The sequence below is a fragment of the Lampetra planeri genome, chromosome 63 (assembly GCF_965212315.1).
Source record: "Lampetra planeri chromosome 63, kcLamPlan1.2.h2, whole genome shotgun sequence".
Classification (NCBI taxonomy): Eukaryota; Metazoa; Chordata; class Hyperoartia; order Petromyzontiformes; family Petromyzontidae; genus Lampetra; species Lampetra planeri.
In genome coordinates this window covers 4823134-4839523 of record NC_136169.1, presented here as the reverse complement: position 1 = coordinate 4839523, position 16390 = coordinate 4823134, and the positions used below count along the sequence as shown (strand labels likewise).

Genomic DNA, 16390 nt, shown 5'->3' with positions numbered 1-16390 from the left:
CGCCCCCTCCACAGCCCCGCCCCTCGCTCACACCCTCCATGGCCCCGCCCCGCACTCCCTCCACGGCCCCGCCCCTCGCTCACACCCTCATGGCCCCGCCCCTTGCTCGCCCCCTCCACGGCCCCGCCCCTCGCTCGACCACTCCACAGCCCCGCCCCTCGCTCATCCCCTCCACAGCCCCGCCCCTCGCTCGCCCCCTCCACGGCCCGCCCCTCGCTCATCCCCTCCACAGCCCCGCCTCTCGCTCGCCCCCTCCACGGCCCCGCCCCTCGACCCCTCCACAGCCCCGCCCCTCGCTCGCCCCCTCCACGGCCCCGCCCCTCGACCCCTCCACAGCCCCGCCCCTCGCTCACCCCCTCCACGGCCCCGCCCCTCGCTCACACCCTCCACCGCCCCGCCCCTCGCTCACCCCCTCCACGGCCCCGCCCCTCGCTCACACCCTCCACCGCCCCGCCCCTCGCTCGCCCCCTCCACGGCCCCGCCCCTCGCTCACCCCCTCCACGGCCCCGCCCCTCGCTCACACCCTCCACAGCCCCGCCCCTCGCTCGACCCCTCCACGGCCCCGCCCCTCGCTCGCCCCCTCCACGGCCCCGCCCCTCGCTCGACCCCTCCACGGCCCCGCCCCTCGCTCGACCCCTCCACGGCCCCGCCCCTCGCTCACACCCTCCACAGCCCCGCCCCTCGCTCGACCCCTCCACGGCTCCGCCCCTCGCTCACACCCTCCACGGCCCCGCCCCTCGCTCGACCCCTCCACGGCCCCGCCCCTCGCTCGACCCCTCCACGGCCCCGCCCTTCACTCACACCCAACACGAACCCCGCCCCCCACTCCCCTCTTCACTGCCCCCCCCACTGCCCCGCCACCCACTCCCCCTTTCACTGCCCCGCCCCCTTCTGCACAGGCCCCGCCCCCCTTCATCGGTGCGACTCGCCCACGCCACGTGGCCCCCCCTGCAGTCTGTGAAGGTTACACGGCAGCTTCTTTGCGTGCGTCGGGAGCGGTGGCGCAACGCTTAGCGCTACGCTGCGTAACGAACCTGGTGACCCGAGTTCGATTCCCGCTCGACACCGGTGACACTCATCTGATCCAGGGGCCGCTACCCTCGCCATTCGGTGTCCTGGCGCGGCATTTCTAACGATGGGGCACGATTCTTAAAGTCCCACTCACCACCACCACCACCGCCTCCTGTACATCCACCAGCAGTGTAAACGGGCTCACCACAGTCTAAGGATGAAGTCAGCTCCACCTCTTCTAAAACGTCTGGTCAGTGTGGACAAGCTGACCAAAATACCACCTCGACAGCGCCCTCTTAGTAGAGGTTCTTCTCCAAGCAGTGGCGTGAGAGAGCAATTGCAGAGCTGCACCTTTAGTCGAGATGAACTGTTCAGGAGAGTCCAGCAGACGTGATGAGAGTTTCTGTCGATCGCCTTTACTCAGCTTGGTCAACCAGCAGGGAGATCTTCAGTGGATTTCCAGCTCTCCTGCCCGTCCCTACTGCTGGACATCTGTGAGAAAGCGCTGAATAGTTCATCGGATTCCTCCAGAATGGATAAAGATGCTGATACACCCCCTCCCTCACCTGCATCCTCTTAGAATCCCTTAGCCAGGCCAATGCGCGCCGGTCAAACTGACTGACAATCAATCATTGGTGGCTGATCCGCCTGACCGCCCAAGATCTGTGAATAAAGCCGAGTGACAGCACCTCCTATTAGCACGCTTGGCTACGTATGGTGCGAAAAAAGTTCAACATTCGTTACCGGAACAGCGATTTGCCTGTGGGTAATGACCGAATTAAATATTAATAATGGGTCGTCTTGGAGGTAATTAACACAAGTAAAAGTGCGATGAAGGGCCATTGACCGAAACGTCGCTCATACCGTGTTGTTGACACGCGTGTTGGATGACAAGTGCACGTGGCTTGTGAGCGGCAATGCAGCCATATTCACTTTAAGATGTTTTTTGTTCATGTTTTTGTTTGTTGCGGTTGCACCCGATTCAAGAGCCGACTGGCTCACAGGGCCACACCTAATACATTAACTTGAACTTGAACTGAGTGTCACGCTGTCGCACGCACTTAGAGCATTGTGTTGATAATTGTACACGACGAGACACTTTGTCGAGATATCATTTGTGGCCAGGTCGCTTCTGAAAAATAAGCTAATAACTCGGTGGGCTTTATCCGGTAGAATAAAACACTATTTCAGTTGTACTTGTATATATTTTGAAAGAGATTTGTTTACATTTCCTCTACTTTGCAATCATATCGTGTTGTTGTGTTGTTGTTGGTTGTGTTGGTTGTTGTTGTATTGTTTGTTGTGGTGTTGTTCTGGACCCGTGCCCCTACTGGACATCTGTGAAAAAGAGCTTGAGAGCTCTTCGGATTCCTCCTCCTGCAGTATAAATAATTATCGCGAATCGTGTCGGGCTTGTGTAGAGTTGAGCGGCATTTCGATAACTCGATACTCGATCGGTGTCGCATCAAAGCACGCGACCCCCTCGATATCGCGACAATCGTCGGGTTTGTTGACGATATCGCGACTCGATTGGTCGCGCCTTGCTCCGGAGCGACGCCGATCGGAAGTCGACAGCTCAGCCTGGACACGCCGCGCGGGGTGCCGGCGTCACTTCCACGTGCGACCTTGGCGGGGCAGGCGAAGCGGGCGCGAGAAGAGAGGGGGGGCAGATTGAGCATATAGAGAGGACAGATAGAGAGATGACAGATAGATAATAGAGAGATGACAGAGAATAGAGAGATGACAGATAGGGAATAGAGAGAGGGATTACACACGCAGGTTACACAGCGCAAACTGCAAACTGTATATACAGCGACTCCAAACAGACTGCACAGTACTGTCCTGGTACTACAGTTACAGGTACTGTACTATACTATACACAACACACAGAGTATACACACAGCACACACACAGACTATACACACAGACTATACACAGACTATACACAGCACACACACAGCACACACACAGCACATACACACAGCACACACACACAGATTACACAGCACATACACATCACATACACAGCACACACACACAGCATATACACAGCACACACACAGCACACACACACACAGACTACACACAGCACACACACACACAGACTACACACAGCACACACACACAGACTACACACAGCGCACACACAGCACACACACACAGACTACACACAGCACACACACAGACTACACACAGACTACACACAGCACACACACAGACTACACACAGACTACACACAGCGCACACACAGCACACACACAGACTACACACAGCACACACACAGCACACACACACAGACTACACACAGCACACACACAGACTACACACAGCACACACACAGCACACACACACAGACTACACACAGCACACACAGACTACACACAGACTACACACAGCACACACACACAGACTACACACAGCACACACACAGCACACACACACAGACTACACACAGCACACACACACAGACTACACACAGCACACAGCACACACACACAGACTACACACAGCACACACACACAGACTACACACAGCACACACACACAGACTACACACAGCACACACACACACACAGACTACACACAGCACACACACACAGACTACACACAGCACACACACAGCACACACACACAGACTACACACAGCACACACACACAGACTACACACAGCACACACACACAGACTACACACAGCACACACACACAGACTACACACAGCACACACACAGCACACACACACAGACTACACACAGCACACACACACAGACTACACACAGCACACACACACAGACTACACACAGCACACACACAGCACACACACACAGACTACACACAGCACACACACACAGACTACACACAGCACACACACACAGACTACACACAGCACACACACAGCACACACACACAGACTACACACAGCACACACACACAGACTACACACAGCACACACACAGCACACACACACAGACTACACACAGCACACACACACAGACTACACACAGCACACACACACAGACTACACACAGCACACACACACAGACTACACACAGCACACACACAGCACACACACACAGACTACACACAGCACACACACACAGACTACACACAGCACACACACAGCACACAGACTACACACAGCACACACACACAGACTACACACAGCACACACACAGACTACACACAGCACACACACAGCACACACACACAGACTACACACAGCACACACACACAGACTACACACAGCACACACACACAGACTACACACAGCACACACACACAGACTACACACAGCACACACACACAGACTACACACAGCACACACACACAGACTACACACAGCACACACACAGCACACACACACAGACTACACACAGCACACACACACAGACTACACACAGCACACACACACAGACTACACACAGCACACACACAGCACACACACACAGACTACACACAGCACACACACACAGACTACACACAGAACACACACACAGACTACACACAGCACACACACACAGACTACACACAGCACACACACACAGACTACACACAGCACACACACACAGCACACACACAGCACACACACACAGACTACACACAGCACACACACACAGACTACACACAGCACACACACACAGACTACACACAGCACACACACACAGACTACACACAGCACACACACACAGACTACACACAGCACACACACAGCACACACACACAGACTACACACAGCACACACACAGACTACACACAGCACACACACACAGACTACACACAGCACACACACACAGACTACACACAGCACACACACACAGACTACACACAGCACACACACAGCACACACACACAGACTACACACAGCACACACACACAGACTACACACAGCACACACACAGCACACACACACAGACTACACACAGCACACACACACAGACTACACACAGCACACACACACAGACTACACACAGCACACACACACAGACTACACACAGCACACACACAGCACACACACACAGACTACACACAGCACACACACACAGACTACACACAGCACACACACACAGACTACACACAGCACACACACAGCACACACAGACTACACACAGCACACACACACAGACTACACACAGCACACACACACAGACTACACACAGCACACACACACAGACTACACACAGCACACACACACAGACTACACACAGCACACACACACAGACTACACACAGCACACACACAGCACACACACACAGACTACACACAGCACACACACACAGACTACACACAGCACACACACAGCACACACACACAGACTACACACAGCACACACACAGACTACACACAGCACACACACACAGACTACACACAGCACACACACAGCACACACACACAGACTACACACAGCACACACACACAGACTACACACAGCACACACACGCAAAGTCTGCACGTGACAGGTGACTATCGAGATGCTGACTGGTGGAGATGACTGAGAGATGATGATGGTGGTGACTGAGAGATGATGATGGTGGTGACTGAGAGATGATGATGGTGGTGACTGAGAGATGGTGGTGGTGGTGGTGATGATGGTGGTGGTGATGATAATGGTGATGATTCACAAGGAAGCCTGCCTGCTGATGAGCCACTGAATCTCAAAACCGGTCAACAGTGTTGATTGTGTTGAACCAATGCTGCCGAAATGATGCCATCCCAATGCTGCCGTGTGGCTGATGGGACGTGTAAACAATAGTATATGTTTGTCTGTGGAGATAGGGGAAGGAGGCGACCCGTCTGCTTGTTCGTGCATGTGTTTAGTCACTCGCCTGCGGTGCTCTGTGTGAAAGTGCGCTGTGTGTGTGTGTGATCTGGCCATTGCTCAGGCATGCAGGCGCCAGTGACAGGAGTCTAACCGCGAACCAGTGGCGCCATGGGAGGACATCACCACTGTGTCTGGGGGACAGTCCGGCTGGTGGCACGCAGAGCGAGCCAGTTCAACAAGTGCGCCGTGTGGGAGGCTGTCGCGTGTGTAGTGATTGTGACTGTGTGCCACGATGTGAGGGACTGTCTGTGTGGGTGACTTTCAGTGTGACTGTGTGAGTAAGTGAGTGGCCGTGTGTGTTCGTGATAGGGTGAGAGACTGCATGTGTGAGAGACTGTGTGAGAGACTGCGTGAGTGACTGTGTGAATGAGTGTGAGTGACTGAGTGCTTTTGGCTGTGTGTGTTTGGGACTTTGAAAGTAACCCGAGTGTGCGAGGTAGTGATTGTGTGACTGGGTGTAGCAGTGACTGAGACTGCCAGGGCCTGAGTATGTTCGTGACTGTGTGACTCTGACTGAGTGAGTGACTAAAGAACAGTTTCTGAGCACAGATCCAAAGGCCCCAAATGTCAAGTGGCGAGCAACAAACAGCGCAAACATAGTTTCATAGATAAGGCATTTCTTGAATTGAGCGAGGCTATTTTAAGAGCTTGGAAAAAGAGACGATGGGAGGGAATTCCAAAGTGAGGCAGTGGGAGGAAAGAAAGATAAGTGTTTTGACATGTAGTGTGGTGAGTGGGCGAGTGAGTGGGCAGGTAAGTGAGTGGGTGGGTGAGTGAGTCGGTTATTCAAACGCTCACACATTCAGGCTGGCCTGCCTACAATCTTTCCTGGGTTTAACCAGACTGGATTGTGTGAGGAGCTCATATAACCTTGAAAGATCTGGACACAGTCCCACCAGTACGCTCCTCTGGCCGGCGAGTCTGCGCTGAATGAGTCCTGTAGCCCGCATGCCCAGCCATCGAATGCCCAAGCAGCTTCTGTTTGACTGGATAGGGGGGGCTAAATGGGCACGACACGGGCTGGAGAAAAGATTGATTGATGCGGTACAGAAGGATATTGAGATGATTGGTCTTGCCGATGACTGGTACCAGCGGTGTCAAGATCGTTCTCTGTGGAGGAGGCTCGTGAAGGACGCTGCTACTGGGCAGCTGGAGGCATTCGCCCTCCAACAACAACGGAGGGCAGAGAAGCAGTGCTTATGACAATGAGCGGAGCACCAGGCAGCTAAAACGCAACAAGTTAGTGGCCTCAAGGTGCACCTAGCCTGGCAAAAGAACCATGGTGGCATAACCGCCACTTAGTGGCGAATGGTAGTTGTTATTGTTGAGTGGGTTATTGAGTGGTTGGGTGAGAGAGTGTGGGAGTGGATTAGTGAGTGTTATTGTGAGCCGCGGTATGGGGAGTGTTAGTGAAGCGTTTAGCGCGCTGCGCGCGACGAACCCGGCGTCCTGGGTTCGATTCCCGCTCACGGCCAACGCAAGTGACGATTATCTGAACCTAGGTCGACTCAGCCTCAAATGGGTACCTGGTGCGGTGTGTAAACATCGCCACAAGGGAGACGGAGGCGGCTGGGCGTGGTGCTGGCCACTCACCCCCTCGCGTGCCATGCCAGCCTTCATCGGTGCTCGCTAACATCATTTGCTCCAACAGTCTGCTAAGGCTACACGGGGGTCTTTGTTTGCGGTGTGGTGGTTGAACACAGTGTGGATGAGACAAAGCAGTCAGTTTGGTTGACCGAGTGCTCAGCATTGGTAGGAATCAATGGGAGAGTTTCACAGGGAATGTAACCATGGTAGTAGTGAGAGAAGAGTGATAAGGAGGCGAGTGTGGGATCATTACCCTGACGACTCGACTCTGTACTCAGGTGCAGTCAGTTAGTAACTGGGCACTCCACCCCAGACATGATAGCGGCAGGATTCCAGCTTAGGAATGATCGTCTAGAGTTGATGAGGCTTTGGCACAGAGAAGAATACCAAGCTTCTTAGATGACTCCTTAGCCAGATCAGCAACACGGCTGTTCCATAACAGCTTAGATGAGACTGTGGTGCCAAGCAGATTCATGGTTTTATGATGTATAAGAATATCATTGACACATATAATGGTAGGAATTAGAATTGCCAGCCCTATGTGGTACCTCAGTCTGGCTCTGTGAGCAACTTCATCACACTTATGTATGTATGTTGTTGAACTTCTTTTGCACCGTACATAGCCACCGGTGCTAATCAGAAGTGTTGCTCCTCTGCTGTTCCCATCTCTCCCAGCCCTGCGCCACGTCTCCTCACCCTCTTCCCTGATCATCGGCACTGCTCTGGCCGTGCGTTCTCCGTGTCTGCGCCCAGCCATGCCAGTCCCAGTCTTGGTCCTGGTGTTGGCTTGTATAGCTCCCTGGCAGACACGGCGCCTGTGCTACTTGCTGGGCACCTACTGGCGGCGACGCAGGCCTCCTTAGGCCTGCCCTGGTGGGCTACGATCGCTTGCAGCACGGTCGCCCTCCGCTCGTGCGTCACCCTCCCCCTCACAGTCTACCAGATGCACGTGATGGCCAAGGTGTGAGTGGGTGACTCTGTGAGTGACTGACTGTGTATTGTGAGTGGGGAGCGGTAATGTAGTGCACTACGAACCTGGCGATTAGATTTCCATTCCCTCTCACGGCCAAGACTAGTGACGATTATCAGAACCGGTTTTGAGCCTCCCCTAGGTCGATTCAGCCTCAAATAAGTACCTGGTGTGTATAAACATCACCACTGGGGATACAAAGGCGGCCGGGCGTGGTGTTGGCAATCCACCCCCCTGTGTGCTGTGCCGGTCTTCATAGGCGCTCGCTAATAGCACTTGCTCCTACAGTCTGTTAAGGCAATACGGCGGATCTTTGTCTAAATATGTGAGTGTGTGACTAGTTTATGGGCCAGAGGACATCCCTGTCACACTCCAAGGTGAGCAGGAAATGGCACTTGACTCCCAGTCAATTAGCTTTGCCTGGGCCTGCCTGCCATCATGAAGGTCCTTAATCATTGTGAGCAGAGGGTCAGGAACCCCAAAAGCAAAGACCAACCCAAAGCCCTGGCCTATAGATGGTATCAAAGGATTTGACCAAGTCATGAGACCAGAGATGTAGGCCCTGTCGAAGTAGGGTATACAGGTGGTGCATCTGCCAGTTATCTCGGTCGATCAACCCATAACACCTGGGTCTGTCCCGTGATATTCTGCCAGCAGCGAGCCTCCGACACTTTACGTGGCCTCAAAGTGCACATAGTCTGGCACGAGCTCCATGGTGATGTCACCACTACTGAATGAAAAACACGGGTTGTTGTTGTGTGATTCTGAGTCTCACCGTGCCGCCTGCCTTGGCTGCAGCTCTCCGCACTGCAACAGGAAATCTCGGAGCTGGCACGGCTGCTGCGGCGCGACGTGTCCGTGACGGCGCGGCAGCGCGGCTGGCCAGAGAGCACAGCGCGGTGAGACTGACACTCACCGCTCACTCACCCACATCGTAATGAGTGGCAGCAGCAACAGCAGCAGCAGCATCTCCACCATCAGCAGCATCATCATAATCGCCTCAGCATCATCAGCAGTAGCATCGTCAGGCAGCAGTCGTCTTCTATCACTACTACCATCGTTACTATTCCTGTGAACTTCACTCCTTGATTCCTCCACCCATATAGAGTACTCAGTCTACCTACCAGACACTGTTTTGTCTTATCCACCACATTGTGTTCAACCATTACACTCCAGATCACAACACACGCACTCATTTATTCACCATCCTTACCCGAACATCAGGAAAACACCTCAATAAACTACAGCGACTTCAAAACAACTTGTCTCACATTCTGGGCATTAGGCATGGCCATATGACTTCCATGACTTTGTGAAAACCATTGCACTGACTCCCCATCAGTTCATGTATATGCAGGCTCTCACCCGTCCAGGCATTCACCTGTTCAGGCACTCACCTGTTCAGGCTCTCAAACGTTCAGGTTCGCTTCCGGAGGACTTTGAGCTCTGGCTCCGCACCTCTGAATTCTCTGTAGAACAATTCATTTGATACGTGAAATACGCATGCATTACAAATAGTGTTTATTATTATTATTGTATTATTGTGAGTGTTTAATTGTGACCTGTAGTATAGTGGTGGAACACTGTACAGATGAGATGCAGCAATCAGTCTGGTAGAAGAAACTTCCTGTCTGTTTGGGCTCTCACCTAGCCAGATAAAGTCCGCTCAGGTGAGCTTACCTTTCAGCTTATCCCCTGCGCAGGTTTGAGTTCCGCAAGGAGCTGAAACGCCTGGTGAGTGAGCTGTATGTGCGCGACAACTGCCACCCTGTGAAGACCTCGCTGATCATGTGGGTCCAGATCCCCCTGTGGATCATCCTAACCGTCTCCCTGCAGAACATCTCCCGGCTCGCACAGGATGGTGAGACAGAGGCCAGAGGGTTCAAGACCCACCGACCAATCCACTCACCCACACCAAAAACCCACCCACACCACCAACCCACCCACCCACCCACCAACCCACCCACCAACCCACCCACCCACCAACCTACCCACCAACCTACCCACCCACCAACCCACCCACAAACCAACCCACTCACCCATCTATACACACACCCACACCACCAACCCAGCCACCAACCTACCCACTAACGGGGGTGAATTACCACTGGTGAACAACTGACTGGATTGAATAAGTGAATTCTAGATCATTACTCACCCTAACTTCTTTACTCGTAAATCTGTCAGGTGCAGTGAGGTAGGTGTTGGAGTGGATTAGTGAGTATGTTATTGTGAGCTGCAGTGTGGTGGTTGAACAGTGTGGTTGAGACAAAACCGTCTGGTCGACAGAGTGCTCAACATTGGTAGGAATCAATGTGTGAATTTCACGGTGAAAGTATCCATGGTAGTAGTGATAAGGAGGTATCTGGCCATCACTGAGCGAGTGACTGGAGTGAGTCCTTGAGTGCTGGATCATGAATCACCCTGACGACTCTACTCTGAACTCAGGTGCAGTGATGTAGGAACTGGGCACTCCACCACAGATATCACAGCAGCAGGATTCTAGCTCCAACTGACTCTGTGTTGTGAGTAGCAGCAGTAATGATTATTTACAGTTGAAAAGGCTTTGGCACGGAGAAGACGACTAAGTTTCTTAGATGCCTCCTTAGCCAGATTACCAACATAACCGTTCCATGACAGCTCAGCTGAGGTCGCTGTGCCAAGCAGACAAATGGTTTTAGTATGTATAAGAACATCATTGTTACGGAACTGTGGAATTGTCAACCTTACGTGATATAATCGTTGATTGAGTTTCTGAGTTGAACATGCCTTGGTTTTGTCATCCCAATCAAACTAATTTTGAAGTCAGTGGTGATTGATTGGAAAGTATCTGCACATTGGGCAACTAAATATTTTTCAGCCTGTGATTTAAATGAGTGATGTGTAAAGTGTGTTATCTGCAAAGGAGTGGATGGTATTGAGAGTGGGGGATAATGCGCAACTGATAAAGTGTGGTGTTGATTGCAGAGTCAAGCGTGTATGGAGGCCTCCTGGAAGGAGGAATGTTGTGGTTTTCCAATCTCACGGTACCGGACGCCACGTGGATTCTGCCCGTTTCTCTCGGCCTCATAAACCTGCTCATTGTCGAGGTTTGTGATGAAGTTGTTGAACCAAGGTGACGTTATTTCCAACTCGAGTTTCTTGAAACACATTTTTATTACAACAAAACGCCAGCCCGATACAACACCCCGAAATATTCCAGTGACGGGGTACAGAAAATCCACGGTAATCCACTCCGGTGTGACGGAACCACACGAAAGGGCATGAGAAGGAGGGGAATAGGGGCACCCACTGCCCCAGCCAAGTGGGGACCTCGCATTTGGGGGAAGATGAAGACTTAACTAGGGAGGGAAAGACAGGGGGGGGTTCCAACTAGGGTTTTAAAATCGGCTATTTCTTGTCGCCCGTGACCGAATAGTGAAAAATATATATGATGTGTCGTACATACATACAGACAGACATATACTTACTAACACCTGACTTACGAACGGGTTTTGGGAACGGAACTCGTTCGTAAATGGAGGACTATCCATATGTCTTCTTAGCTATAAACGTAATTTTTTGTCTGTCTGTCTGTTTCTCTGTCTGTCTGTTTCTCTGTCTGTCTGTCTGCGCACGCCTATCTTTGCAACGCTTTTAACTAACAAACTGTTGGGTTTACGTTTCAACAAAGTAGACAGATACACACACACTAAGCCCCCGGACTTCTGCAAGCCTCTTAGAATTTTGTTGACGGACAAATGGACAGACAGACGGAACGCCGGGCTTTCACAATAGCTTAGTGTTTGTGTATGTATATGTTATGTTTTTAATAGAAGACAAGTTTTGAAATATATTTTTCCCCCGGGCACTTCCTGCTCGTAACCAATAAACGTAACGTGTGACCTTGTGAACAGAGATATTAAGGGAGCTGCTGTAATCTAACGGGTAGCACGCTGGTCTTACAATCCAGAGATCACCGATTCGATTCCATCTCCCAGTGCGGCAGTAAAAACGCGGTTCATTATTGAAAATACCACCTGCTTCTTATGTTCCACTCCGTTTCCACGGAGGAGGTCCCTGCGGTGTCTGCCTGCACTTCCTGCCTGTTCTCTTGTTGGTTTGTCTCTGCCTGTGCTTTGCGGCCCTGTAAGCTCGATTAAAAGCCATTTTTATGTTTACGCACAATCGTATTGTGGGGCGGGTTTTGCGTGTTATGCTGATGGATGGCAGCAAGGGGCACCATGGTGGCGAGATGTTAACTCCCTCTTGGTATGCGGGAGATCGTGGGTTTGATCCCGACCCTGACTCCTATATATTTGAAGTTTGCATGTCTCTTTCACCCCATGGTGGTCTCGTGGATTTTTCTCCAGGTCCTCCGGTTTTTCCCTCCACATTTATAACATGCATTTAGAGTATTTGGCTGATATAAATTTGCATGTGATAAGGCAATGGCGGAGCCAGGATTTTCAGGTAGGGGGGGCAACCCTTTCAGCAATGCAAAATGATAGGAGTTGTTAGTAAGTAAGGACTTGTCCCTTGCTTTTTATTCGACGCGTGTGCAGCGATGGCGCAGCCATTGATCGAGGGTCGAATTTGAACCGTGTGTGATCGGCATCGCGCTCGCTGAAGGTGAATGCCTTCAGGGAAGTCGTGTACTGTATACGCAACTGCGCACAATTCTGAGTCACTTATAACTGCTTTGCAGTTACTTATTGCCAATTATGGACTCAGACTATTGCCCTATCATCTCATAGAGTCCCTGGCACGTAATAATATGCTACACGGTGGCAGTGGGGGTCGCAAAATGCCGATTTATTACTAATAAATGCCAATGATCCGATCGAAATTAGGGATTTCGATCGGATCATTGGGGGGGCACGTGCCACCCCACCCCTCCCCACTGGCTCCACCAGTGGTGATAAGCCACTTTGTTGAGCTATCATTTGCGGCCAGGTCGCTTCTGGAAAAGAGCACTATGGCTCAGTGGGCCTTGCATGGTAAAATATACCTCGTTGAGTTTAATTTCCCATTTGTGCATCAATATTAAGTATCTCCTTACCTGGTAAAATTTTATAGTTAGCTGTCCATGTCTGTGTTGCAGATGTTTGCGCTGCAGAGGAAGGACATGTCGCGCATGCAGCGGTTTGCTACAAACTTCATCCGACTGCTGTCAATAGTGATGGTGCCAGTCGCCGCAGCGGTCCCGTCGGTGCGTATGCTCAAGCTCACAGCTCACGAGCCAGTCAGAGCAGTGCTCCGCAACCTTTTTCATTCCACGGCACTCACTTTCAAGCCCGCTAGATCTACGCGGCACACCGAAGCAAAACGTCCTGACGGTAGGTCCGGCTGGGAACATTGTATCGTAGTTCACTATACACGCCGCTGGTGGCGGCCGTTTACCCCCCTGCGCATGCGAGATCGAGGGGGTTGAGAGGACCGGGGGTGGAGGATGACAGCTGTCGGCTGCTGCTGCCGTACTGCGCTTGCGTGACCATTGGAGAGGGGAGGGCAGGAGGTGGGGGCTTGAGGTTCTTTCCTGTACAGTAATTCTGAAAATACTGCGGCACACCTGCGAGTTCTATTGCAGTACGCTGGTGCTGTGCGGCCCACCGGTTGCGAAGTGCTGCACTCGTGCCGAGCCAGGTAGCTCAGCCGTAGACCGAGCAGCTCACAAGCAGAGGGTCGCGAGTTAAAATCCTGGTTGGGGCTTCACTCAACCCGTCATCTCTGTGGGGTCAATAAAAAGAATACCACTATGTGGGGGAGTCAACAGTGGTTGTTCGATAGACACTCAACCCTGCCATAGGAATGTTGAATTTCCACCACTGACTCAGGGCTGTAAACAGGAGATGAGCACCAATGCCTCAATACTCATTTGAGCAGGATATAAGTTTTGTTTTAGTTGATGATCTCAGCCAAGTCACAAATGACAGCATAAAAAACATCCCAGTAAAATGTTAGTCCTCCGAGTTGGAATTGACGAATTTTACTGGAATACCTTTGTTTCCTGCTAAGTGCATGCCAAATGTGCGCTCGCCTTCATATAACCCTAAACTGTAGCCAGACACCGGTAACCCACTGAGAACATATCCCGTGTGTGTAAGAGTGGAGAGTGTGTGATCTTTCACCTGTGCCTCCTGTGTCCCACTCAGGCTGTGAGCCTGTACTGGGTGAGTTCCAGCGCTGTGGGTCTGGCTCAGAACCTGGCTCTGCGCGCTCCACGAGTCCGTTCCCTCCTGCATCTCCCACGTTCCCCCATGGACTCCGAGACACCATACAGAGACCTGGCTCGATCATTCCGCTCCAAGATCATGGACAGAGGCGGTTCTGCGGAGACACCCAAGGCGCGAAGATGAAATGGAACGAAGTGAAAGGCCGAGGCCTTGCTTGAATAGTCTGACTAAATAGTAAAATAAAAACCTATTCTATTTGTAGAACGGAGCCGTTTTCATATTATTGTATGTGTGATCACATTGTTGCAGATGTTTTTTCACAGCTCAAATACAAAATGAACTCTGGAGATGATGCTGGCTCTTGTGAGAGGTTATTGGTGAAGTCAATTAGATAAATTAGAATACATTTTTAATAGTTTAATTTGTCATCTATAGTTTGAATGTGATTACTTGTTCCTGTGAGGTCATGACACACCGATTTAAAAAGCTGGGTCAGGCAACACAGTTATTCTGACTTCCTGGGTTCTGACCTGAAGATGCAGATTCAATTGAAACGCTGTCGATATAATTGCAAAACTTGGTGGTGATTATTGTTCATAAATCACCGGTGAGCTAAAACAATAATTGGCGCATTGTTAAACGCTTGCACACGTGACACGTATTTGGCTGTGTCGGGTGGTGGTGGGGCAACTATTAAAAATAAACGTTTCCAAATAGTTTTTTCTTTCGATTGGCAGGCAGCCCCATGAGTGGATATGAGTCAATGTAACTCGCAGACAGTGATGCCCCAAATACACCGCAGTGCCCTCCAAGTCGCTCTTGGAAGTTGCAACTTAAAAGTGTTTTTTGTTGCATAAATCCGTGGCCTAAAAACCCCGTAAGGTCAACATCACGGCCAAGTGCTATGCAGTACATTTAGAAACGGGAAACTCGAATAACCTCGATTGTCACGAGTGCCATGAGCTGCTGGGCATCTGCTGCCATTCCGCAAAGATGTGGATGAAGCTCTGAACAGCTCAGTAGCATCAGGCAGCTCACGCACCATCTGCAGGAATTGATTTAAAAACTGATTTCTTTAAAATCGCTTTTTGTGTTTGGGTTTTTAGCCTCCCCCGCAGTTCCGAGTAAGCACGTTTGGCTATATACGGTGCAAAGGAAGTTCTACATCGGTACACGAGATGCTTTTGTATTATTTGTGTAACGTTGGTCACCCAGGTCACGATTGCAAACGCGACTTTCCCGGAATTCCGACCCAGCGCTCTCGTCGCTGCAGTATTATCGCGTGTTTACTCAGAAAGAGTCACAAGCTTCATTTTCAGGAGGGTCCTGTCAAGTCTTATCACTATGGGGTGGAGGGGGGGTTATTTAATCCCAATTGAGGAGTTTGCGGTCTTTTTTTCCTATTTGGACCATGACACCGGCACACAATGGGCCGAATTGTTTATGGCTGACGTCACGGGCTCTTTAACGTCCCATTTAAAGCAGGTGGTGCGTCATTTTTATGCGATTAGACAAGCAAAATCTTGAAGTGTGCTAAACTCATAACCGAGTTTTAGCGTTTTTCATAGATTACCGGTTACGCTGGAAACCGGTTTTAACCACCCACCCTCACGGGTGAGATAAAAACCGTTGTTTAGTTTTATTTGTATTATTTTTACGTGCTTTGTTTACCCTTCCTCTACTCTGCACCCCTGTCGTGTTTTATATTGTTGTTATTGTTGTTGTAACCCGCCGGTGACAAAAGAGTTTCAGAGCCCAGCGGAAGCCTCCTGCAGGCGAGATGAAGATTCCGAGTGGGGCGTGCGGCCGCGCTTCGCCCACGAGGCTACGCGGGCGCCATGTTGGCAAGGGG

General features: G+C 51.4%; 1 protein-coding gene across 2 annotated transcripts; it reads left to right on the top strand.

Moving 5' to 3' along the window:
- The first annotated feature begins 952 nt into the window (after positions 1 to 952).
- Positions 953 to 14799, top strand: LOC144736866 (cytochrome c oxidase assembly protein COX18, mitochondrial-like). 2 transcript variants are annotated; one of them, XM_078619521.1, is made up of 8 exons: positions 953 to 1261; positions 5888 to 6005; positions 8089 to 8374; positions 9182 to 9282; positions 10087 to 10244; positions 11351 to 11472; positions 13467 to 13574; positions 14518 to 14799. In XM_078619521.1, exons 2-8 carry the CDS (start codon positions 5935 to 5937, stop codon positions 14719 to 14721), a joined length of 1050 nt encoding a protein of 349 aa, XP_078475647.1. In that variant the 5' UTR covers positions 953 to 1261; positions 5888 to 5934; the 3' UTR covers positions 14722 to 14799. The 2 variants fall into 2 exon arrangements, with proteins under 2 accessions (XP_078475647.1, XP_078475646.1); XM_078619520.1 differs by lacking the exon at positions 953 to 1261 and adding an exon at positions 2612 to 2871.
- The last annotated feature ends 1591 nt before the right edge of the window (positions 14800 to 16390 follow it).